This window comes from Corvus cornix, chromosome 21 (genome assembly GCF_000738735.6).
Source record: "Corvus cornix cornix isolate S_Up_H32 chromosome 21, ASM73873v5, whole genome shotgun sequence".
Lineage (NCBI taxonomy): Eukaryota > Metazoa > Chordata > Aves > Passeriformes > Corvidae > Corvus > Corvus cornix.
The window spans coordinates 5,748,590-5,774,025 of NC_046350.1; the positions used below are offsets into that span (position 1 = coordinate 5,748,590).

Here is a 25,436-nt window from a genome sequence, read left to right on the forward strand (position 1 = left end):
GGCGCCTCTTGCCAGCTCTGGATCAGTTGTGTTCAACATGATTCTACTGGCACAAACAACATCTCTTAGGAAAAACAATTCCCAAAAATGCAGCTGCTGAGGTATACACAGTGTGTTATACTGAAAATGAGGCAGTAGAGCAGCAATGTGCCTCAAGGATGCAGAACTGGAACTGGACATGATGCTGGTGTTTGTGTATTAAAACCAGAATTATCTCAGAGAGGGAAAAAATAAAGCCAAGAAAAGACATGTTTGAACCAGACAAGGTGGCCATGCCAGCATCCCACACTATCCCAGATAAAAGTAACTCCTCTCCCACTAACAACAATCAAGAGACACATTCCACTTGCAGGCAAAACCTGGCTGCTGTAGTGTAGCTTGGTTTTATTTATGTCCACAAATATTTCAAAAAAATTACAAAATACTCAAATGGAGAGAACACAGAAGTCACGATTTCTGGGTTTCTACTCTGTTTACACTGTGTTATCCCATGGCAAACTACTCATATATACATTAAGCTTCAAGATATATATAAATGTAGCAGTCAGAATGTACACTCTGCTTTAACGGTGCAGTGAAACAAGCTCAACCATGACGACATAGAACAAGAGAGACGTTTCAAAAACACTAAAGCAAAATTTAAAAATTAACTTTCGGAACAGAGGAAAAATTAAGAGAGATTTCTTGAAAGAAAATCAGAAGGTCTGGGTTGTTTTTTTAACAGGGCATCGAACACCGAGATGGCTTCAAGAGCCACTGCAGGTAAAGTTGTAGTTAATCATTGGGCTAAAATGGAAGAATTTCAGTGCTTATTTGCTGAATGATGTGAACAAAAAAACCTCCCATAAATTATTAGAATGCTCTTCTGGGAAAAAAAAAATATATATATGAATGAACAGCTTTAGAACAGACTGCAACTTCAGCTGAAAAATAAGGAATACAGAGAGGACCACTGGAGGGAATTAGCTTTCACTTTTTCTGAAGAACTATGGCTAAAAAACAGCAAGAGAAGGATCAGAAGAAACTGCCAAAGTGGCTGAACTTCCCCAAACTCCCCAATTCCACATGGTAAAAAAAAAAAAAAAAAAAAGGAGGGAAGAGATTGAACTGAAATGTGCCTAATGAGACCTTTAAAGCAAACTGAGGCACTTGCTGAGCAGGCCCATCCTCCTGGCTGCTCAGCTGGGAGCAAAAACAAACCCTGTTCCCATAAGGAAACCTTTCACCCACCCCATCACTGCCCACAGCCACGGACAAGGGCTTCACCTCCCTCAATTCTGGACTGACCTCATGGTTCCCCACCTCAGAAACCCAACCTGTCCCTCCCAACACCTTCACCCAGAGTTAAACACAGCAGCTGGACTGATTCAACACCATAGCAGGGCTTTAGCACTGAGAAATCTACAATGGAGGGCAGCAACAAGGGAAGATCAGCTTAAAAATCCCCTGCTCTCCCCTCTACTCTTGCCTTAGTGGGCGTGGAACACACATTTTTAACTGGTGAATTGTCTGACAGCAGCTCTGGGCTGAGCAGCAGGAGGTGGACGAGCACTGTGCCTGTAGCTGATTAACTACAACTTTATCAGACGTGGCTCAGTACAGTCCTAGGACACAACCATCACACTGAACAGGCTACAACAGCAGAGAGCACTCGTGAGTGGAGAGAGAGGATGGGGGGAGTTGTGCACCAGCAGAAATAAATGACCAGCAGATTCAGATGTCCATTGGTTGCTCCAGCAAAGAAAAACCGTGGCAAAACTGGGGGAAAAAATGTAAAAAACCTTCCTAGTAAGCAGAGCTGTCTCCATTAATGCTCACTGGCTCACTGTGTATTCCTCTCCTCTCCCCATCCAGGGAGTTACCCTGCAGGGACCGTGGTGCTGGGAGGCAGTAAATGTTACTGTCCCCGGATCCCGTTCATCCCAGAGCAGTCAGTTCCTGAGGTACAGAACACTGGTGGCAGTTAAACAGTTTTTGCTTATAAAACCCAAACTTAAACAGTCAAAGAGAAAAACAGACTGGTTTTTGCAACACAACTTTAAGAACACTGAGTTGCCAAGTACACCTTTCTTAAGAACTTATCAACAGCAGGCCAGGAAAAGCACGTCCTCCAAAAGTATGCACATGCATACAAAGCTCTGGCTGCACTAGTCTGAGCCATGGAACATCTTTAGAAAGAGATTTGTAGAAGAGATTATTTCTCTGAACTTTCTGCCCAAAGTCTAAGCCCAGTGTAGCTGGATTAAGTTTCAAAAGGTCACAGGAAAGAAGTGTTTTATGACCACACTGAAAATGAACCGTTGAAGGCGGCATCAAAAGGGTCAGCGGGGTCCAAGGGACATCTGTGCTGCTGAGAAACCCAACTCAACAAAATCAGCTGCAGAACAGAGAGATGGAACACAAACAAAAACCCCTGAACAACCAAACCAACCAAAAAACCAAGAACAGAAACAGTCATTTGCAACATTATCCCTGCAAATCCCTTTAATGCTTATTGTTGATATCAAACCAAATTTCAAGCTTTTACCCATTTGAAATTATTGATACCCATCATTCCCTTTAATTAAAGGGATAATTATATATATATTTTTTATTAAAAAATCAACTCTGTATTCTGTCAATACCAGGTAGGAATTCACAATTTGTGATGTTACTGAAAATCAAGATAAACGTTTCTGGAGTTTGTTTTGTTTTGTTTCTCCCCTCTACCCAAAAAAAGTTATTTACAGACTTAAAAAGCCATGCTGCAGAACTGAGCTCTCTTTAAAATTATGAAGATTTCCTACAATGTATTAAAATAAAAGTAGATTTTTTATTATTATAGCACTTGGATTCAGAGCTTGTTATGTCACCTACTTGCAATCCTTGTTTTTTTTTTTAATTACCTATAGATGCATTGAGTGTCCCTTCACGCACAGTGACTTGTGTTGTGAACCTGATTCTAGCACCTACTGAAAACAAACTAGTAAGATAAGAAAAGGAAAAAAAAAAAAAACCAAGATTGCAGGAAGTTCTCTGAATATTCCACACAGTCCTGTATTTCCAATAGGCTTCTGAATACGTTTTCATGCAGGGAGACCCACACCAGTCTTGAGAAATCTTCTCTACAAATGAACACTATGCTGATAAGTCTCTACTTGTTGGGTGGTTGCTTCTGTTTTAAATATATAAAGAAATCTTTATAAGATATTCTTTTCCTTTTGTAGCTCTTCTCGTATGTAAAAATGTTCCACTCCTTCCCAAGGACTGGGGTTTCCATAGCCAGCGTTACAAATAAATAATTTATTACAACTGTTTGTCGCCTTCTTTTTTCAGTCGACTGCAAGAGAAAGAAAACTCATTTTAACACAACAAAAGAGGTGTCAGACACTTGGGAAACAGCTCTGCCCTCCTGCTCGCCTCTGCAGGAACGGGGGCTGCAGGTTGTGAGCTCTAAGCACCAGCCCCAGGCACTGTCCCAGCACAGGGTACCCCCATATGTGAGCACGGTCACTGAACTCCTCCCGTTCTCCTCCATAAAGCTCTGCCCACCCTCCTCCACTGTTCTCATGGAAGAGGCAGAGATGTGGAAGCAGCAGTTGCAGCAAGTATCCCAATAAAAACCCCAATCAGAGGGGATTCTGCAATAGGAGACTCAACCACTCTCATCCTGTGCCAGGAATTTGGACCTCGCTTCCCACCTGCCCAAATCAGGTCTCAGCACAGCTTCACCTGTAACTGCATCAGGGCTCAGCACACAGCAAGAAAGGTGAAAATTCGGAGGAAAAAGAAGGAATGTGGAGAAATATGATGGAATTCCCAGGTCCCCAAAAGCCCTCATTGCACTCTCACCTGTAATAATCTTCCTGACTGGGTAGGTGCCCACCGTGCATGTGAGGGTGCCCGTGCAACCACTGCTGCTCCATTGCCAGTCTTTGCAGCTCTGCAGACTGGGCGTGCATGGCCTGCAGCTGGTGGGCTGCTGACATGGGAGGTGGAATGGCACCAGGCAGATCCCGAGGGTAGGGAGTACCTGGGAGACAGGGACCACGTTCACACTCTTGTTTGTCCCAACAAACCACCACAACCACCTGAAGTCACAGCTCAGCTCCCCCCACCAAGAAATGCTAAACCCCACAGGAAAAGATGACATTTCAGATCAAAGCCAACCCCTGCAAAGGACCATAAAATGCTCTCACCAAAGACTGGATGTCGGAGCATTTCATGCTCGTGAGGTGGCTGCCCTAGCAATGGGTTGGGGATGGTCCCGGGTGGGTAGGGAAAACGTGCCAAGTGGGGTCCAGCTGCTAAAGGATCCACCAGTGGATGAACAGGTCCTGCTGAGCCTGAGAGAGAAGGAGAGAAAAGCATCCATCAGCTGCCTGAGACTGCAGAGTAAGCGCCAGGGAAAGGAATACAAAGCCAAACAACTTCCTCAGCTGCTGCACAGCAGAAATGTGGGGTCATTCTAGCCTCTATTCTTCCCCAGAGACACACAGGTTATAACAGCCTTAAGCACCAGAGGAGCCACTTGGAGACACCCAAGAGCCCCTCACTGTATTTGAACCTGGCAAAGCACAAAGCCAAATTACTTCTCAAATACACACAGAGACTTGGCAGTGAACGGAGCTGGCTGTGTCTGCACCAGCCTCTCTCTGGACTGGGACAATGTACAAGCCATGTTTTTGTCCAGAACGAGTACCAGGGGAGCACCTAGACTTACCTGCACAGAGGTGCTCAGTGGCTGACTTACCTGGCAACAGAATCCTTGGACAGACCCGGCCTGTGTCACATTTCCTCTGCTGTCAGGGAAGGTTTGCAAACCTGCCTCCAACTGAGCCCACCTGTGACTTCTGCAGTGAGCCTCAGCCCCTGTCCACAGCCAAGAGCTTCAGGAATGCTGATATCCAGCACTACCATCTCCTACCTGCAACCCCCCAGCCCTTAAGAATCTCACAGCACCCTGCTGATTTCCTTGCTGTGCAATCTGGCCTCTGCAACAGCACTCACATTCCCTCCAACTCCAAGAGAGAAGGCATCCCAGCACATTTAATGCACACTGCTCCAGGGCGAAGTATGCTACATTAGCTTGCACAAACTGCATTAGTAGCCAGACACCAGAACCTGCATTTTAGGTACTCTGACTTTTTTCCCCCCCCTTACTTGGCAGGTGCAGCACCTGGTGCCTGGCTTGCCATGTTCTCTCCTGCCTGTCACCAGAAAATCTGAAAACTTCTGCTAAGTGCCTCATCTCCAGGACTCCAGACCTCTAGAGGAGTAACCATGTATCTTGCTTTAGAAATGAGCAGGCACAGACTCATTTCTGAGACTATGAATTATTACCACTGTAAGGTGCTGCCCTAGGACAGCAGCACTGAAAAAAACCAACCCACAACAAACCAGCAAACCTTTCACAGTGAGAGTCTGAACGAAGACCACTGTGGCGTTACCATCCTGCATCACTCCCACAAAAAACACCTGCATTTCAGTTACCACACAACCACAACATGGACATGAAAACAGGGCTTTAGCAATCTGAGTTCCAGGGTCAGAGTGGGCCTGTTCCGGGCAGACTGAACAGGGGGATGCTCCCTAGGGAAGTGCCCACCTGCCGGGGCTCACCTTGGTGTAGGGGGTCCTGCTGGTGTAGGTGTAGATGCGAGTGTATGTGTGAGTGTTGGTGGTGGTGGGGGGTGACGTTGAACATCTGCAGCCGCGCCAGGGGGTCGTTGGTGAGCGAGGCCATGCGCTCGGCGTGGATGCGCTCGGCCGCCAGCCTGTCCGGGTAGCTCATCTCCGGCCGCAGCTGCGGCCCTGCCAGCGCCAGTCTCTCTCTCTCCAGGGGGTTCAGCCCCGGGTGGAAGGAGGCGAAGGGGTGAGGCCCCGCCGTGGGTGGGATAGTCAGTGCCCCGTGCCTGGCGAAATGCTCCATGGGGTTGGTGGCCGGGTGCAGCGCGTCCAGCTCCGGTGGCTTCACCTCAAAGCCGGGCTTCATCCTCTCCCTCAGCTCCCGCTCGCGGATCTCGCGCTCGCGGATCTCGCGCTCGCGCAGCTCCCGCTCGCGGATGGCGGGATCCACGTTGTAGAGGCCGGGCATGTGGTAGGCCAGCAGCGGATCCGTGGGGTTGAGGGGCACGAAGAAGGGGTGGTTGCGGTTGGTCGGGGACATGACGTGGGGCCGCGCGTACTCGCTCAGCGTCCGTAGCGCCGGCGTGTCCGGCCCGATGTAGGGGGGCACCGCCGCGATGGTGGTCGGGGGGGGCTCGAAGGAAGGCCTCATGTGGGCTGGCCCGCTGAGCTGGGACTCGCCGAGACGGCCCTCGTGGGAGGAGCTGGACACCTTCTGCTGCACACAACAGGGAGAGATCTCAGTTCAGCACACTCGGCTTAGAGCACCTCAGACACACACACACACCTCCCCTCTGTCTCAGCCCCTCTTCAGGAGACAGCACTCGTGGGCCTGCACTGTAGTGCAAGGGACACAAGGGCATTCATTGTATCTGCACAGTGTTCTCCTACTGCAAGTTAAATGTCAACACTTGGCCTAGTTCTCCCCAGCTGCTCTGGCTTCCCACACAACCAGACCAGGGGCAGAAACTCTGCATTTCCTTTTAAGAGAAGACAGCCCCAGGATGGTTGGGAGGTGCTCAGAACACACACACAGCTCCATGCTCAGAGACCCCTGACTGGACAGGATTGAAGTGCTCCTGGGAATCTGCATCCTGCAGTCACCATCCAGGTCAGATCCAGCCATCAATTCCCTTACCCAACTCTGAACCAGAACCGAACTCACCGCAGCTCTTTCTGCTTCTCTCTCACGCTCACGCTCCCTCTCTCTTTCCTTCTCCTTTTCTTTTTCTCTTTCCCTCTCTTCCCTGGCTTTCTGCTCTGCTTCCCTTTTGGCCTTTTCGATGGCCTCTTCTCTCTTCTTGGCCAGTTTGGATCCTGCCAGAGGCATGAAGTACAGGTCTGCCCTGGAGCACGAATTGTAGCCACGGTCCAGGTGCTTGTAGAACCTGAAAGGAACACGAGAGAAAGAACTCAGCCCTGGGAAAGGTGCAAGAGTCTGGGGATTTGGGAGCTGTATGTCCAAAATAAAAAATACCACTCTACCCTTAGACCAAACACTACCAGCTTCCCTGAAAGCCAGGAGAACGTTAATTGTACCATACTGGTCCACAGGTAGTGGAGTATAAAAACAGGGAAAGCAGAGCACCGATGAAAGCTCCATACCTGGCTGACTGACTGGCGTGACTCGGGACATCCACCACCGTGGGCTCTGGGGATGGACTCCGGGGTGGAGGTGGAGGGCTCTCCGGCTCCTCAGCTTCATCTGGGACCTCCTCCTTGATCTGGATGGGTGGCAGCGTGCAGGCTGTCACCACGGGCACTGTCCCACTAGAAGCTGCTGATGTGGAGATGGGAGTCTGAAGAGGGATGCCAGGCACGGTGGGCGGCGTGGAAGTGGAGGGGCACGAAGGAGGCGTGATGGAAGGGGGGCCCCCGGGCACAAAGGGGTGCTGAGAGAAGGGGGGCTGGGAGGATACCTGATGGAGTCCAGAAGGGGGGTGGCTAGCAGGAGGGGGAAGGCTCTGGCTCTGGGTCAGAACAGGAGGCTGGGCTTGCGAGGACTGCAGTGGTTGGCTTTGAGGCATCAGCTGCAGGGGAGGAGGGTGTGCAGATGGAGGATGGTGAGTCGAGAGGGAGCTTAGAGGCTTCAGAGCGGGCGGTGGAGGCAAGTTGGAGTTCATGGAGAATGGAGACGGGCCAGAGAGATGGGGAGGGTGCTTGTGGGCCGGAGCAGTGGGGAGCTGCGGGATGGGGGTGGTAGGGGGAGGTTTGATGTGAGGCATGGCCATGGGGGCGGGGGGCAGCGGCTGCTCCCGCGGAGGCTGCGCCTGCTGCAGCGAGGTCGTGGTGGGCAGGACGGGCTGCGTCACCTGCAGAGCTGAGTGCGAGTGAGACGGGGCTTGTGTCTGGAGGGGCACCTGAGACTGAGCTGACTGAGCGGGCAGGGAGAAGGGCTGGGCAGGGCCGGGATGGGGCAGCAGGGGCTGCGCCTGCAGGCTGTGAGGGGCAGGCTGGGCCTGGCCGTGCAGCGGGGGCTGCGCGTGGGGCTGCGCCGGGGCCGGCGGCGGCTGGCTCTGGGACACGCTCAGGGGCTGCAGGGGTGGGTGGGGTGACGGGAGCCTCTGCGGGTGCAGAGCAGGGGCCTGCTGGATGTGCGAGTGAGGAGCGGCAGGGGCGGGGGGCTGGGGCTGGCCCGAGGGCTGGGGCGCTGGCGGTGACACCTGTGCGGCGGCTGGGGCAGCGCTGGACGCGGGCGGCAGCGCCGGCAGCGGGGCCGGCACCGGCGGCGTGGGAGCGGCGGCCTGGGCAGAGCCGCTCGGGGCCTGCAGCACCTGGGGCTGCGCCTGCAGCACTTGCTGCTGAGCCGAGGAATCCGAGTCGCTCTCATTGTCCTGGGGGCTGGGGATGCTGGGGGACGTGCTCCGGTTGTCCTGGTCGATGTCCTTGGGGTCACTGCTCCCCTCGTCGTTGACGCTGCGGCTGTCGGAGCTCTCGCCTTCGCCCTCTCCCTCCGAGGGGGAGTTTGGCCTGCTGATCTCCTGTGGGGAGAAGCAACAGTGACCACTGCGCCCAGGAAAAGCGCTGCAAGACATTCCCAGTGTGCCACGGATGGGATCAATCACACGTGCTGTGCAGACGCAGCTGCAGGCACTCTTTGAACCCCACAGGGCCTCTACAAGCACAGGAACACAAATATCCAAGGGAGGTGCACAGACAGCAGAGCCAGGATCCTTTCCAACGTGCCCAGGGGCAACAGGAACAAACTGAAATACAGAGTCCTGCTGAACACAGCAAAACACTTCTTCACTATGAGGGTCACCAGCAATGGAAAAGATTTGTCCTGCGACAATTCCAGTGGTGGTCTTCTAACTTGTCACAGAAGACAAAAACCCAAATTTAAATTTAAAAAAAACGTGGAGGAAGGAGGTGGAAAATAATCCAAGTGTACTCCTATACGGTTGGTATTGATAGCAAAAGGAAGAAAACCAACTTCTGGACTTACTATCACTCCACTGTTTTCAGCAGAAGGAACACATTATAACATTGGTCGCTTTCCAGCCACAGATTAAGTTACAATTTGCTGTGGCTTATATTGATTTCGTGTTTTTGGTTTGTTACCCCCTCCCCATCTCAAGCCATTCTCCTAAGAGGAAATACTCCTCCGTGGGACTCACTTGAGTTTTGGATTTTTTGGCATTGGACCTGTCAGGTTCTTCCGTGTCGGATGCTGCCTTTTCCCGCTGCCTCTTGGAGTTCTTGAGAGGAGAAGACACCTCTTCTTTTATCTTCTGCCACAAAGGACACAGAACACAACAGTTGCCAGTAGTGTAAATGCAAAAGAAAATTGAGTGTATGCCAGTGCCACTGTATTTAACACAAATTAAGGAGCAGGAGAACTCTGGAGTTGACATAGCATTTAAAAGCAATCAAATACACATCAAACTAGTAGGAAAAAGAAAGAGTGAATAAAGCATTCCTCATCTCAAGGGATATTTTAAACAGAGCTGTGCAGGACCAAACCCCATCAGGAACTCACAGCAGATCAACTGGGTCAGGTAACCCTTCTAACAGAGACCAACATCAGTTATTAACTGGTGCAGGACGGAGCAAGAATTTCTGCAGGAGACAGGATAAGACTCTTTCTGCTACATTAAAGTCTTGCTCTCCTCTTGGTATTTTGAGAGGAATATTTTTAGATCCCCTCAGATACTGGGCTAACAGGGAATAGCTATTCTGAGATTACTACCTTCTCCCATGGCCTGGAACAGCTCAGTGTGTCACATAATTACCTAACTTCAAATTCTGCCAAGTTTTCAGTTCTATAATGTGAAAACTTGCTCCATACTCCAGTTTTGACATTTTTAAAAAAAATATTTATTTTTAACTTGCAACTTTTCAATTCACACTGCTTAATGGTAAGCCTTCCTGCTTCATGTGGCTTTGCTTCTTTAGAGCTCTCTTGGAAAGGCATTTAATTCATTTAAACAGACTCAACTGTCAGCTTGCTCTGAACAATCAAGCAAATACACCTCCAGAAAAACAGTAGCAGAAGTAGACTCAATTACTAAATGTTCATACTCCTTTGTAAACAAAGATTAAGTACTACTTTAAAAAAAATCCCCAAAACTGTCTACTTGTCTCAAACACAGCATTTCTGATCTGCACTACTCCCCTGAGCTTAACGCTTGCATTTGCATCCAAAATGGAGGGATTACTTTCTCGTGAGAGCAGTAAGGTTATGTGGGGCTGCGTGAGAGGTTTGATCACTCACACCCCTCCCTGGCCAGGCACAAAGCAGCACTCGGCTGCACCACCACTCCACTCCTGCCTTATCCACACACAAAGGACTCTCCAGGTCACGGAGAGATTCCCCGGCCTCCTGTGATCTGCATTTCCTGACCTGCCCGAGAGGCCTCGGGTGCGCAGCCCCGACCAGGAGAGCCCGGTGGGAAGGCGTTACCTTGGTGGATTTCTTCACGGACTCGGCCTTGCTGTCGTTGCTGGAGGTGCTGGCGGCGCTGGGCGAGTTGCGGCCGCTGGAGCGAACGTCCTCGGCGATGGGGGAGGCGCGGCCATCGGGGCTGGCTGCCTGCTTCTTCCTGCCACTGCGTAGGGTCGACATCTGCGGGGAAAGCACAGCCGGGTCAGCACTGCCCAGCCTCTCCGAGTGCTCTGCCTTGGCAGGGGCACAGATAACGCACCTCTGGAAGAGCCTGACAGCAAAAACCTGGAGCATTTCACGTTGTTACACTTCTTCCTTCAAAGCTCAACTGGACTCAAATGTGAAAGGAGGCAAACCCATAATCCGTCTACTCAAAAACATTAATTAGCGGTGTCTGTTAGAAATGGCATTAGAAGATGTTCCAATACACAGCACACACACAAGAGTGCATGAGGCAGGAGGACCCCCATGTTCCATCAGAAACAGTCCAGCTGTTGGCATTCAAGCAGCCAAGGCCAGGGTCTAAACCCCCAGCTCCACTGTGCTCCTCCTATGCAATAAGGGATCAGTAAAGTGCATTTCAAAAATTAATGCTGTTTCCCTGCCATTTTGGCAGTTTTTTTGACGACTGGCTACCAAAAAAAGCAATGGACCCAACACTCCCCAGGAGTGGAGCCTCACGAGATACTCAGAATCAATGGTCACATCATCATGATCAGAAAGATAAGAGCAGGAAGGGCAAGGAAAGAAATCTATCTGCTGTGTTCTATCAGCTAAACCCAACTCAAAGATAAATCACCCAGAGCTGCTGTCAGAGCTCTCACAAGTGCTGTGCTCCCAGGAAGGCTCCCGGTGCCTCACCCGAGCAAGAATGCAGTGAGACAGAGCACACCGACCACAAAGGCAAAACAGAGCTCTCTGTAGGGAAGAGGCTTTAACTCCAGTAACATGAGGAGACCACATGAACAGCATCTAATTTTTTAGAACTCTTCCCAAGGGCGTTAACTCTGACAGGACGCAGCTGCAAGGAGGGCACGCACCAGCACAGGATGTGTCACGCGCTGTCAGTGCCCCCTTATGCTGATAGTCCACTGCCAGTCACTACAGAGAAGTAACACAGTTTACAGAGACATTCCATCTCCTTTCTCCAGAGAAAGCCTCAGCAAAGCTCACCCTGGCACACACAAATGCAGCAGGAGCAGGCACAGCCCATGGCAAACCAGCCACTTTAGGGGTCTGGCTCCTTTCCCCCTCTGCATTAAAGAGGGTTAAACCCACCGAGCCTCGACTCCGCCGTGTCCTCATGCTATGCTTCCCACTGAGTCCATCGTCTTCCTCTTTCACAGGCTTGAACATAAAGGGTGGGGGGTCCACGGGCTTCTCGATGGGCGGCAGCTCCCCGTATTTCTTGAAGTGAATCCGACAATCCGTGCACAGCAAAATGTTCTCTCGGCCGCCGTGGTGCCAGTCCTTGGAGGCTTGGGGCAGGGAAAGCAACAGCTCAGCAACTCACAAAGTACCCCAGCCCCAGCACAAACACACTGAATTATTAAAAAAGGTACAGCTACAAAAGCAGCTGCTTTTCTACGGGTAACAAAGTTGGAGATGTTTCTGGAAAACTTTGTCCTGTTCCAGTGCACATCCTCAATGTTCAATTTGCAAACTATGGTTGTTTGCTTAAGAAACTACAGTTTTGAGGCACAGAAAGAAGCCTGATCTGCTCTACTGGGGAGCTAACGGGCAGCTGTTGTTCTCCAAAGCTGTGGTTTCTGCAAGAGAACTGAGCTCTGAACCTCTTACTTCCTTCCCCATTCTGGGGCTCCCATTTCCATCTGTGCACATGCCCAAACATCAGAGAACCTTCAGGAACAGCCACAGGAACAGGGCTGATGCACAGCAGGTTTGGTGCAGCATAAGGAAGTTTTGTGTGTGACAGTCGCAGCCCAACGCCGATCCATTATGTCACAAATTGATTACATAGATTATGGATTATGCAGATTTATTCCTGTATAAATGTCTACCTCAGGGCTCTCCTTTGTCGCTGCAGTATTAATTTGCAATGGCAAAGCCTGATTAACTCTGTTAGGAACGCTGCATATTTTAGCTGATTCACCCCCACACTGCTGTGAACAGCTGTACCAGCACAGGAGCTGCTCCTGCTGGCTGAACCCAGCCCCCCAGGCAGCAGCAGAGGGGAGAAGCCAGCAGGGACTGGGACATACTGGTGGTGAAGCAGTGGCGGCAGGCGTAGCCCTTCAGCTCCTGCTCGCTGTCCTCGCTGTCAAAGTCATCTTCGCTGGCCGAGCTCAGGTCCACTGAGGGTGGGAAGGACAACAGAGAAAGAGGAAAATGGAAAATAAACACTCAGCAGAATTTCCTATTTCCTCCTACTTGGCTAAAATAACCATTAAGTCAAATAGATTGTGACTCCCTACACCCACCCTGCCTTGCACGGCCATTATTTCTGATTTTTCAAACTGAGCAAGACCAGACCTCATCACTCTGCAGGTTAAAGGAGGATTCCAGGAATGTGCCATGGGATACAACTCCTGGAATGTCTGATTCAGCACATGGTACATTTTCCAGGTAAGCTGCCACTCAAATACTATCCACGGTGAGTTCAACAGGCTGTGTTCCCAACCCACAATCTTCAAGAGAAAAGAGGTTTATCTCTAGAACCTGATCAAATTTAAAACCAAATATTCTATATTCAAAACCTACTCTGCAAGATTCCATGAACAGGTCCTGTAGTTTTTGGTTTTTATTTTGTTACCCAGCAGCAGAGGTGTTTGTGGGTGGAGGAATCAATGCTCACGTACAATGGGCCTGTTTGAAAAACACGCTGTGATTCTTTTGGATGAGAGGCCCTGCAGGATAACACCAGCTTCCCAATCCTTACTGCAGGGCTCCAAGTTTTACCCATGGCAAACTCACATTGCAAAAATGTCATGTTTTGAAGAAGAAGAGGATATGCAAAGGGTCCCCTTCCTTCGTGGCAAATTACACATCTGATGACACATCTGTGAGCTCAAAAGCAGCATCTAAACCACTGAAAATACGCAGCCATCACAAAAACTGTATCTTATCTTCTGAACACCTCAGGAGTAAATACTTCCCCTCTGAGAGGCACAGCATTTTTCTAGTCCCACCACTATAAATTCACAACGTAACAGGGCTATAATTTGTCACAAGCAGGAAGCCCTCTGGCTTCTTCTGTTCAAATCTTTAATTAGAAGAGAAGTCCTTGATGCAGGAATACTGTTTTTCTAAAGGCTCCAAGAGGATGTTTTGTACATGCAGGTTATAGTTTATGATTAAAGCTTACAGATTCCACAGTACTTGCCATCAGCCTTTGTCAGCAACTCGTTACCCTCCAAATTAACACAGGGTTACATTTAATAGCTACCACTGCCATAATTCCTACATTAATACTTGTAGGTGTTCAAACCCTGACTGCAGAACCGACCCCAGGCTAGCACTTGCTTTCTTTTGCTAAATGGGTTTTTATTCTCATCCTGTAGTCGGATCCATAAGGATGGGTCCTCCCAGCCACAAGCTCTCACAAGCTGAGTATCTTGGGTTGAGCTGTGGAGTCCAGATCCTCGCTCCTTGTGCACACAGAGATCAGCACTAAATCCTACCAGTTCAGCAGGGAAAAGCTCCAAGGCCTTTCCTACGCCCTCCCTTCTCCCCTGGCCAGAACTGTGTGTCCTGCCTGCTCACCACATCCTCCACCTGCCCACGTTCATTTTTACATCTGCCAATCTCTGCCTTCCACAGCCCTTTTTCTTTATGAGGCACGTGGATTTAGAAAGACTTAAAAGCCTTAAACCTCACACAAAGTAACAAACCTTTCTCATATGGACAAAGGTTTCTATCTCCATATGGACCCTGTGCAATGCAGCAAGGCACTGGTTTGGGGAATTGCTCTTGGTTTAGACACTTCTGCTCCAGGCAAAGCCAGTGCTCTTCCAAGAGTCCCTAAGGCTGCAGCACAGTCTGAGGTCCAGCAGAAGGTAGGGGTCACCCAGAAGGATGGAAGGGACTTCCTTCCAAAGGGATGGAGGACTTCCTTCTTTCCGTGTTTTTTATTTCCTATTACTGTAACAAGCCTGGAGAAAATACAACACAACACCAAGAAAAGAGTAGGGAAATCCAGTCCCAGGGCTGTATTTCCATCCTTACAGGATGCTTTTATGTTTAAGGACCGCACAAAGGTGATCAAAGCCACCTTCCACGTTCCAGCAGACGGTGCAGGACCGGGAGAGGGCAGCTGCCTGAACTCCATTTCCTTGCTGTCCCCTCGGAGGTGCAGCACCATTCCATCACTGCTGCTCCCTGCATCTGAACCAAGATAAATGCTCTGCTTTCAGCCTGCACTCACAGAATTCACTGGAGGGGGGCCTGGAGGGAGTGTTGACCGGGGTGGAGGCGGTGCGGGTTTTGATCCTGCGGAACACGGCCTGCCGCCGGTGCCGCCGGTGCGCGCGCGAGCTCGCGGCCTCGGGGGTTTTCTTCCAGTAGTAATAGAAGGTGATCAGTTCTCCCTGCAAACACAGAAGGAGCATGTTAGAGGGACATGCAAATCTGACTCGTCAGCTTTCTGCCTTCCCCTGTCTCTCTGTATGCACACTTGGATTTTTCTAGGAAGAATCGTGACTTATTTCAGCCAGAAAAAAGAATGATTTAGGTAAGACACACAAAAATCCCTCGTTATGTTTTGCTCGCTTTTGCAGAAGAGGGAAAGAAGTAAATAAAAGCTTTTTCACTCCTCCCCTAGGAAAGGAAAGAGGTTGGGAAGCACCAGTAGCCAGCCTCCACCTGGATGCTGCCGGTGCCAGTGCTTCGGAAGAGGGTGCCCTTGTGTCACTGTCAGCATCCTGTGACACCTCTGCTCCTCAGCTCTGCTGAGCTCTGGGAACAACCACCCCAAACCTGCCACAACTCCTGCTGTTCACGGAGAGAACAAGGCTCAACCCAAACAGACTCTGCCATTTTGTCAACCCACCTTCCACAGACAGGTATTTTTCAATATTCCTGTGTAAGGAGCTGAAAGTTTGAGTAAAAACATGTTCAACAACAAGTCTATAACTGTAACACAACCCTACCATACTAAATCGTGTTTTAATTTGAATATATATACCCACATCTAAATTAATTAAGCAGTTAAAAGAGCACACCTAGAGAAATGAGTGATAATTTCACAGCATAATGAATCTGGCTTACATTCAAGAAGTGGAGCAGCTGCCATTCAAACCTGCGGATGCGATGCTGAACCAAAGAACAGCATGTGGTTTTAATCTCTTCTCTTACTTTGAAACCCCATCATTTCCTGGCGACTTGTCTGCCTCTAAGGTAAAAGGTGTTGTTGCTTTCAAGTTGCAAGAGAAAAATGGAGAAGTTCTAACCAGCCCCTTGAAAAAAATCAACATCAGAACAAACATACCTGAATTGCCCACAAAAAGGGTTTCTTTGAACTGTGTTTTATGTGATCAAATAACCTCAGCCTGCTGCCTCCGTGGGGAAATCCTTCAGCCCCTGCTCCAGGCAGAGCAGGAGTTAACTCCAATTACGACCCTGCCTGAATCCAAACCCTCCCCAGGGCCCCAAACAAGCAATTACAGCCACAACCAATACCTGCTCCACTGAAACACTCCAAAGACAAAGGGAGGATGTTGTTCTAGACATTAACTGCTGACATTTAAGACACTTAAGAATTTTACCAGTGCCTAATTTAAAAATAGAAACCCCAGAAGAAAGAACACAACCACAACCGCAAGGGTGATTTCTGGCAACAGGCAGAACAGACCATTTTTAATCTGTGCTGCCACAGACTGGGATGATGCTACTGATCCCCACCGTGGACCTGAACTATGTCTGTGTATTATACATTAAAATAACATCTATTCAGAGTGATGGTTGGTGAGGAGGAGCAAGTGGGCAAAACATTACCTACAATTCTTGATTCGGAAGGACAAAAGCCCTACTAAAAATATCTAAAATGTGTTTCCTGAAGAGAATCTGAAACTGGCTGGTGACGAGCAGCCAAGCCACGGCAGACTGGGCAGAACAGGGAGTTCTGAGCCCGGCACCCTGCTCTGCTCCTGCCTGTTCCCTGCACGTGTTTGCTTTAGAAATACCATTTCCCTGAGCCCATTAAGTGGGCTCAAAGTCCACCCAGCCCAACTGTTTGTCCACCTGGGGATATGTCTGTGCCAGGAGCCAGGCTGGGCTCTGCAGGGAGGCTTTTGCTCTGCACAGGCAGAAAGTCTCTTGCAAATGAAACCAGTCATTTTTTACCTATAAATTCATTTGTATCAAATCTGAGGTGTCAGCACCAAGGAGCAAGCCAGTAAATCCCATGTCTTTATGTCAGTGAATTAATGTGTCCTCTGACACACAGCAACTGCAGAGTACAAACCAATCTGTTCTCCTCCCATCATAAAATAGGGAATAGGAACCTATTAGAGCTCCACTTACACACTGCAAAGCCATCAGGTCCCAAGGGAAGTTTAACAACTTCTACATGCAGTATATCATAAACCAAACTTTAAAAAAGAAGTGGTGTATATTTATAGAAAATGCCAACCTCATGACCATAAGGCTTTTTTCCCCCGAGACTCACTCAGAAGTGCAGTCACAATTGCACACAGATAAAGATGAAGTCAAAGTCTATTTATTCAACAACCAGTTTCAGCCCAGCTATGGAATCTGGACAGATTAAAGGACTAAAGAATATTCTGTACTTCCAATTCATGGTCAGACTGCACAAGTACAGCACTCAGCCAAGGACTCTGGGAGAAAGAGAGAAGTCGGGGGGAGCACACACAGAACGACACGTTACACACGGGTATCCCACTGAAAGAATTCCATGCGAGATCTCAGCAGCCACCTGGCTCTCCAGGATGCCACTGTCTGCCCGAGGGATTAACTGCTGGATGGGTTTGGCCCAGCAGGATCAGCCCCACCATCCTGGTGGCTGCATGGGTGGCACAAGCTGCAGCACAAAGGACTAAGTCAGGCAAGCTTTGGTTCTCCAAACAGGGAGCAAAAACAGCTTCCAGCCTCACTGCAAGGAAGTCAAATGAGCTTTAATCAAACATGCACAGTGCGTGCTGCTGAAAGCCAGGGCACATAAATTCAGGAACAAAAGCTGCTGCAGAAATCAATAGCCTCCTGAAACATTAACACAGGCCAGCATTGATCAAAGGCCCTGGGACAAAAGGCTGCCTTGCAAATTAGCTGCTGGTTTTGCTTGCAAGCAAACAGAGAAGCATGAAGCTCTGACATGAATGGCCTGTAATGATCATTTTGTTCCCGGTGATCTCACCTCACCTCACCACAAGGTCTCGAAGTCAGCACATCCCACATCCCTGAGCTGCGGCTGCCGGCAGCGCCAGGCTGCGGAGGGCTGGGGCAGCTGCTCCAAAGCTCCTTTTGTGGGTACCAGGTCATCATCCGGGGCCAGCCCTGCCCTGCCAGCCTGCGAACACACACACTGTCCTTCTCCTCTGAGCGTCCTGTGCGGGCTGGGTATTGCTACAACATATGCTAAAGCACAAGTTAAAGCAGCTCGAGCCATCCCTCGTGTCACCACTGGACTGGCTCAGCTTATAGGGGAGTGACACCCCGCTAACGAGATGTAATTTATTCCTTAATTAGGAAGGGTGAGCCCTCTACTCTAGGGTGACTGTACTGTGCTGCATCCATGGAAGATGCTGTGAGTGCCCCCAGACCAACTCCACCAAGAACCAGCTTTTTCTTTTCCACCGGCGTGGGGAGAAGATTCCCTTCCCTTCCAGATTCATGGCTCCCTTCCTGTTCATAGCACTTGATACACCACCGCCTCTTTTTTCCTGCACACACAACTCCATGTTTCCATGTCAACATCTGAGTAACTGTCCCAAACACATATAAAGCAAAATTATTCAGGCTTTTAACGCCACATTTCTTTGAGAACACCTACATTCCCAAGTTTCACAAGGCAGAGGGGATTATGTTCCTCACTAAAAACACCAGCTCAGCTTTCACCAGTTCTGAAATACATTCCGAGCTCACGACTCAAGTCTCCTGCCTCCTCCTGCCAAGGCCATTTCACCCCATGTTGTAGGTGAATATAAAAAAGTCACACTTCATCTCCTTTTAGCTCAGCTCTGGGGATTATTTTTGCAGAGGAAGATGTGGCTCAGATCCCTCTTGCAGGAGCCCACAGCGGGGAGGTTTCTCTGCAATTCCGAGCTGACACCTGGAGTGCTCCCAGCCCTCACCCTGCCCAAGCCAGCCCTGCTGCACGAGCAGGGGACTGTCCTTGCCATGGGGCACCTCTCCCACTATTTTCACCCACCACTCTCCCCTGTGTGTTCTTCCAGCTCAACCCTTCCCTCAGCCACATCACCCCCACCAGAGCAGCCCCTCCACCCCCATGCCCTCAGCATGCCCTGTTTCCTCCTTCTTATCAGTAGTTTTCAAATGTAAAATCCACAGCCCAAGCTGTGCCCCGTGTTTGTGTTTAGTCTTGCCTTGGGTAAACAAAGGATTAAGGCTGGGTGTGCATCCCTGGACGGGAAGGTTCTGACAGCCCTGCAGCAGCACAGCTCCTGTGGAAGCCGATCACACACACACATCAACTTCCCTTCAAGTATCTGTTAGGGTATAACACAGTGAGCAAACACAATAATTGCTGTTTAATTTCCCCAGAGCCGAGCTCTGCCAGAGAAAAAAAAAACCATGGGGGAGGGGAATAGCTTTACAGTAATGAAAGAGAAAAGGTAAATGACAGCACTCCTCAATGCCTGTAACCAGCCATGGCAGTGCAGAGGGGAACAGATTGTCCAGCTGTGGCCTTAATGAATTCACAATCTTTCTGGAACGCTTCAAGATTTTATTAAGTCAACTCAATTTAGCTAATGCTGCTGTAAAGTCCTGCAGTAAAAACAGTCTCCGGTGCTTCCCTCCTCCACTGGATCCCCTGGCACAGGCTGGGTCACAGCATCTGCTCCAGAGCAGGGTCAGGAACACGGGTTTGGATCATGGGAGTGTGTGGAACACACCACCAGTACTGACCAGTGGGTCAGTCTGGCTCCTAAAGCTTTACAGAATAACCCAGGATATTGCCATGCACTCTAAGGAGACAAAACTGAAAATATCCATCCCTCCCATCACACATCTCACACCCCAAAGCTGCAAACAGAAGGGGCTGCTCAGAGCAGGGGTGGAACCACCATCCCTGCAGGTGTTCCCAAAACAGGTGCATGTGGCACTTGGGGACACGGGTCAGGGGTGACTGTGGCTAGGTTAAAGCTTGCACTCAATGATCTTGGAGGGCTTTTCCAGCCTTAATGATTCTGTGGTTCTGGTTCTTCTTATGAATCCACACTCAGGGAGAGAAAACGTGGAACTCCTGCCTTGGTCCAAACAAGCTGAAGGACTGAAAACACGCAGCAGGGCCGAGAGGAGCAGCTGTGTGCAGCTCCAGGAGTTGAACTTGGCCACTTTTACAGAGCGAAGCTCGGGCTCGGTGTCTCTGCCAACCATGACAAATAGGTTTGCACATGCTCTAATTAAGCAGTAAGTCTCAGCAGCTTGTTCAGTAGCACTGATTAATGTCCACCTTGGGTGCACAGGAATCCTGCATATTCCAACACATTACTGAGATTTTAAGAGAGGCTTTTAAAAATCAAGCAATATTTTACTTAACACTACAAAAAAACCCATTAAAAATCGTGGATGCTCTCTAAGGAATCCCCTGCAGGTCTCAGCTCTCTGGCAGATTTTAGAAGTAAAAGGCATTTTACCTTGCAGCTCCCCTGGCCACTTGTTATCTCCTGGATGGCAGCACAGCCGTCTCCATGGCCCCTGCTATAACTCCACCTCTGGTTTTGGGAGATTGGCTGCCCCCCACTGTTTCCTTGCTCTGCATGCAGCAAGGTTAAGCTCCCTGTTTTCATTTTTTTATTTGAAACTCCTGGCAAACAGGCTGGGCAAGTGGGAATCCAAAGAGGAGGCAGGTGTGTAGCAAACCCAGGCTGACTCCTTGGGTTTTATGCTGTCAATTTACTCCCAACACAGGAACAGTCACAGAATTTCCTGGGAACCCAGCCGAGGCTCCATCTGCATCTTCTGCATTTCATTTTGTTGTGGAAAAAACCTCCAATCAGATACAGCTTTATGCTTTCTAATTGTTTTTGCTAAATGAGTACTGGTACCCTGCTTAGCCCCTCAAACACCAGGGAAAGAGGGAGCTTCTCTCTCCTGCAAATGTAAGATTTTGTCTGAAGAGCTGCCACAGGTCCTGAGAGAACTGGGCAGTGCTAAAATAAGCTTGGAACCTGAAGATTTCACTCCCGAGTTCCTCAAGCAGTGAAGAGACTACAGTAATTTCAGTGTGCATGTTACCTAAACACACAGGTCACTGCTGTAATTGCCCCAGGAGAATAGATTTGCCCTTCTCAACTCCTACTAATTCTTCCACATAATGAGTGAGTAATATCACTATTAGAGAAGAGAGTCAGTGCAGGGACTGCAAAGTCAAGGGAAAAAAAAGGAAAGGAATACATGAGCTGGATGTAAATAATCTCTCCTTCAAAACAAACTTTATCTGCAGTAACACAGCAACACTCGACCACTGTACAGCATCTTCCATTTGATGACAAAGTCAATGAAGTTTTACAAATTAAGTCTCGGCACATCCTTTTGAAGTTTTATGGTGTGGGGAAACAAAGAGACAGAAGATTTATAAATTGGCTGAGATCAATCCTGAGTGGGAAGGACAATTGTGCCGATTAACCTCCAGCTCTCTGAGCAGCTCCAACACTGACAGCCTCTGAAATTCCTTCATAATTCCAACCCAGGCCTACTGGACAGGCTTATCCATCCTTATTAAGCACAGGACTGGCTGAGTGTTCAACATTCACTTTCCTTTTGCCCTCAACACAAGCTGCTCTTTCTTACAGCTGGGTATCCCTGTTTCACTCCCTCCTCCTGACTGCATGGCTTTAGCAAGCCACAGAGAAATCTGAATTATCCTGTAAAAACACCAGTAATATCTCTCCGTGCCACATCTAACTCACCACTTTCATGTAGTTCATTTGTTCATCTTTTCCAGTGTTTGTAATTAAGGTTGCACAAACTGGCAGGAAATAAGATAATTAACATTTTATGGAATTTACCCTCGCTATCGGCTCTATGCAAACAATTCTTTTTTTCCCCCATTTTTAGGGATTTAAGCACCAGCTTTAACAGTTCTGCAAAACAAATGCACAGCGCACTGGGGCATTGTTTTAAGGCTCAGCTCCAGTTAAAAGATGCCGCCCCTCTCTGCAGCTGTACTTGGGGCCAGAACGAAAAGAAAGCTTTTGTAATTAAGGCTTCTTCCTCCAGAGACTCCTCTTTGTTAATCAACAGAGTTCCCAATCCCCACAGGAACTCACACACTGTTGGCTGCATCCATTATTAATTATTAGAGCCTGGCTTCAGCAGTGGCAGTGGTGGCTCCCCAGGCCTGGCAGCACTGCCAGGGTCACCAGGTACATCCCAGAGGCATCTCTGGGGCTGCAGCAACGCTGGGGTTACCAAAACAGGGGAGTTAAGGACCTCAATCCCTTATATACATTTGTTGAGTATTTATTTTCTACTCAGCTTTCCCTTTGCAACTTGCATTATCAGCATTTCTGGGGTTAGAAATCCTGTTTTGCTCGACCACTTTTACCTCCAATAATTTAACTTTACCCTGCACACACCTCTCAGCCTCTGCCCAGCTGCAGCACTGCTGGGATGCTCTCACCCTTGAGCACACACACAGGGCCAGGCGAATGAGGCACAGCGTGGTTCTGAGGAACAGAGCTGAAATGCCCAAGGTGCTGTTTCCTTGAGGCAGCAGTTCTTTTCTGTTTTACAGCCCACGTCGAAGTCCTGGGGTTCACAGCCAGCCCAGGCAGCATCTCTCCCTGCCAGCTTCCTGTTAAGGGCAAGCTCTCAGTATCTGAACTCACACACCAGGACAAAAGGAGAGTGGGATAAATACCCAGACAAATTAATGCCAGTTATTGAGGAAAGCTTTCAGGGCATTGTCTGCACTGGATCGTGTCTTTCCCACTCCACTTCCACCTCTCCATCAATACTGTGACAATGAGAATTTAGCAGCACAATACCCAGAACAGGATTTTCTCAATGGAGGTGCCAATTAGCCCTTTAACTGCATTTTCTTTTTGCACCAGCTCAATAATTAAGTTTCTTGATTGCCTATTGCTGGAGTTCAGGTTGTGGAACAAAACCCTGTTTCCCTGCTGCTGGCTACATCCCGAGGACACCTTTCCCAGAGCCTAAAACACATCCCATTTTCACTCTCTAAAGCCAAGGTACCCGTGGTTCCTGTGGGGGTGTGTCAGGGAGAAGCGAGCCATGAAGCCATAAAGCACTTCCAACTACCACACTCCATCCTGTAAACATTTTTCTATTTATCTGCCCTTCATTACATGCACAATCTTATTATCTCTGCACATCCTCAAAGCGACAGCCGTCAGGGTCACCCTATAAAATATACATGGGCAATGTTACATCTAATGACTGGAGCAGGCAGGGAAATGAAGGATGGGAGGAGTGGAAAACCGCAGGATGTTTGAAAGGGATCATCAGTTACATCTGTGCATTTCCTGAGGTGATAATTGAATGACACTGGCTGGGAGGAAAATCCATTTTTGAGCCTCAGAAAGGACTGTTAAGAAAGAACTGGTTTTGTGCTGGCAGCACGTAATGGCTGCCAGGAAATGGGAACGGCTCCTCCAGCCACAGCAGCTCCTCTGCTCCATGGATTTTACACAGGGGCTGAGAATCAGATCGAGTACAATCAGCTACTCGAGCCAATAAAAAAATATCGACAGATTTTGGTCATTTCATCTGCCACCCAGACTGCCTGTTGTTGTGGTTTGCATGTCAGCTTTAATTAATTTAAATGAAAGGCCGATTTGTGTATGTGCATGAGAAAGGGACACTCCAAACACAAGGACAGAGCACTGTCTACTTTCATAATTTCTGTTTAAACAAAGTATTAAAAATTTAATTCTGCTATTCAGCAGGGAACTTAATCCCCCTGCATCTCAGGAAGGTGTACAGATGCTCATTTGTTTCCTAACAATTGAAATTAGGCTTGTAATTATTAAGGAAGTTTTACCACTTCAAAAATATTTTCATTATTTCATCATGCCAGTTTTACAAATAGAATCACACTGTATTTACCTAAACCTTTCCTGAGCTGTAACTGTTAGCTGGTTTTTTTCTGCTAGGTGACAACTTCCCAGCAGTAATTCCAGTTGGTATTTCAACCAAACCATGCCCAGGGAACTGTCACTTGGGATCAATACTCTCATCACTGCAGCCCTGCCCTGGGCTCACTGGGGTGACGGACACTGGAGGGCTGCTGGAAAACACTGACCTGGAGCTCAGAATCACGGTGGGTTTCTCCCACTGCAATACTGGGGAGGGGTGATACAATAGCCCCCACATTTACACCCCCCAGAGCTACACCAGCATTCCAAAGCTCAGGGAATTCCCCTCCTGTCCAGCTGGAAATTCCCCCAGATAAGGTGGATGACATCTTGCTGATGCAAAAAGAGGATTTCCAATGGGGAAGTGCTCTCACTGTGCAAAGCACATTCCTGGTCCCGCTCACCTGAGCAGCCCCTGGGGCCTCTCACACTGAACAGTCTCCAGTTGTCTTCCAAGCCCCAGTTTATGTCACCAACTGGTCCCAGCGTGGGCAAAGCAGGCCAAACACCCTCATCACTCAACACCTCTGGGGCACTTTGGATGGGCTGGAAAAATGTTCCAATCCCCAGGCTGCTGCTGCCTCTCTGTAACAGCCAAACGTAAATCCTACAGCATTTTATGGGCCACCAAGGACTGTCCTCCTGTTAATTAGAGCTGGTGCTTCTGTTTGCTTCCTTGTACGAAGCTGCCTCCTGGCCTCCCCCCAGGTTAAGTTAGAACATAATGTATTAGCAGGTTTTACATTACCAGGTACTGGGCACTGAGAAGACAACATACCACAGCACCAAGGAAACAAACCCACTCAAATAAACAAATACAGATTCTGAAATTTTGATCTGATTTTCCATTTTCAATAGGGAAAGGAGAGCTGAGAGGTGAGGAAGAACTGGCCACTTGTTTCTCAAATGTGACATTCTGTAATTGCTTTTGTTTAAATACAGAAATCAGAATTGAAGGTCCACTCCGTCCTGTGACAACCACCAGCAATGCAGCTTGGCCAGCAGCAGCACTGTTTGAACTCCTGATGTGTCTGACCACTGACCTGCATTCCACACTCCCATGGACCAGATGTTTTAGGTTTTCCAAACGCATCTGTGCTGAATCACACAAAGCCTGGCTTGTCAAACGTTCACACTCCCCTCCCTGACACAGCTTCCTCCTTCCAAGCTCGTGACCCGCGGGGGAGCTGCTGGGGTTTAAGAGTTTATTAAAAAAACAGCAGCAATCAGAAAATATGGAAAATTATACAGGAGACAAACACTGTAAAATCATCCTCTCTGCTCACAGGAATGGGAAGATGTAATCCCCTGGAAACAACAATTTAAGAAGTCCTCACACCTGGTTATTTCACGACGAAAGCTATCAACCCCGATTCCATGCTGAAGACAGACAGAATGTGACCTCTTAATAAAAATCACTAGCACAGGATGACCAGCATCTGAACAGGCCAGATGGAGGAAGAATCCTGTCCACTTTACAGCTGGCAAATATCAAGTGAACTCAGACAAACCACCAGCTTATCACTGAAAACTCACCCACGCCACAGAGGGTGAGGGAGGATGGGCTCCTGCCCTGAGTTATGGACAAAGCAAATAAAACCTCTCAGCAGAGTCCTTGTCATTGAGCCCTGATTTTAAACAGACTCTGTTCCTCTCAGATCTGGTCCCTGAACAGCTGTTTT

General features: G+C 48.8%; 1 protein-coding gene across 6 annotated transcripts in view; it reads right to left on the bottom strand.

The window, feature by feature from the left end:
- Nucleotides 1-346: 346 nt before the first annotated feature.
- The window catches only part of RERE (arginine-glutamic acid dipeptide repeats), a 176,029-nt gene continuing 150,939 nt past the window's right edge, over nt 347-25,436 (bottom strand). For 4 of the 6 annotated variants that reach the window (XM_039563934.1, XM_039563937.1, XM_039563936.1 and 1 more), the window contains 11 exons: nt 14,877-15,039; nt 12,715-12,807; nt 11,771-11,970; nt 10,511-10,672; nt 9,225-9,338; nt 7,213-8,588; nt 6,773-6,995; nt 5,602-6,325; nt 4,179-4,325; nt 3,832-4,012; nt 347-3,319 (listed from right to left, as the gene is read on the bottom strand). In XM_039563934.1, coding sequence (XP_039419868.1) covers nt 3,286-3,319; nt 3,832-4,012; nt 4,179-4,325; nt 5,602-6,325; nt 6,773-6,995; nt 7,213-8,588; nt 9,225-9,338; nt 10,511-10,672; nt 11,771-11,970; nt 12,715-12,807; nt 14,877-15,039 — 3,417 coding nt within the window. In that variant the 3' untranslated portion in view covers nt 347-3,285. The remainder of the gene's footprint in view (nt 3,320-3,831; nt 4,013-4,178; nt 4,326-5,601; nt 6,326-6,772; nt 6,996-7,212; nt 8,589-9,224; nt 9,339-10,510; nt 10,673-11,770; nt 11,971-12,714; nt 12,808-14,876; nt 15,040-25,436) is intronic. The other 2 variants (XM_039563939.1, XM_039563938.1) reach the window with 2 other exon arrangements.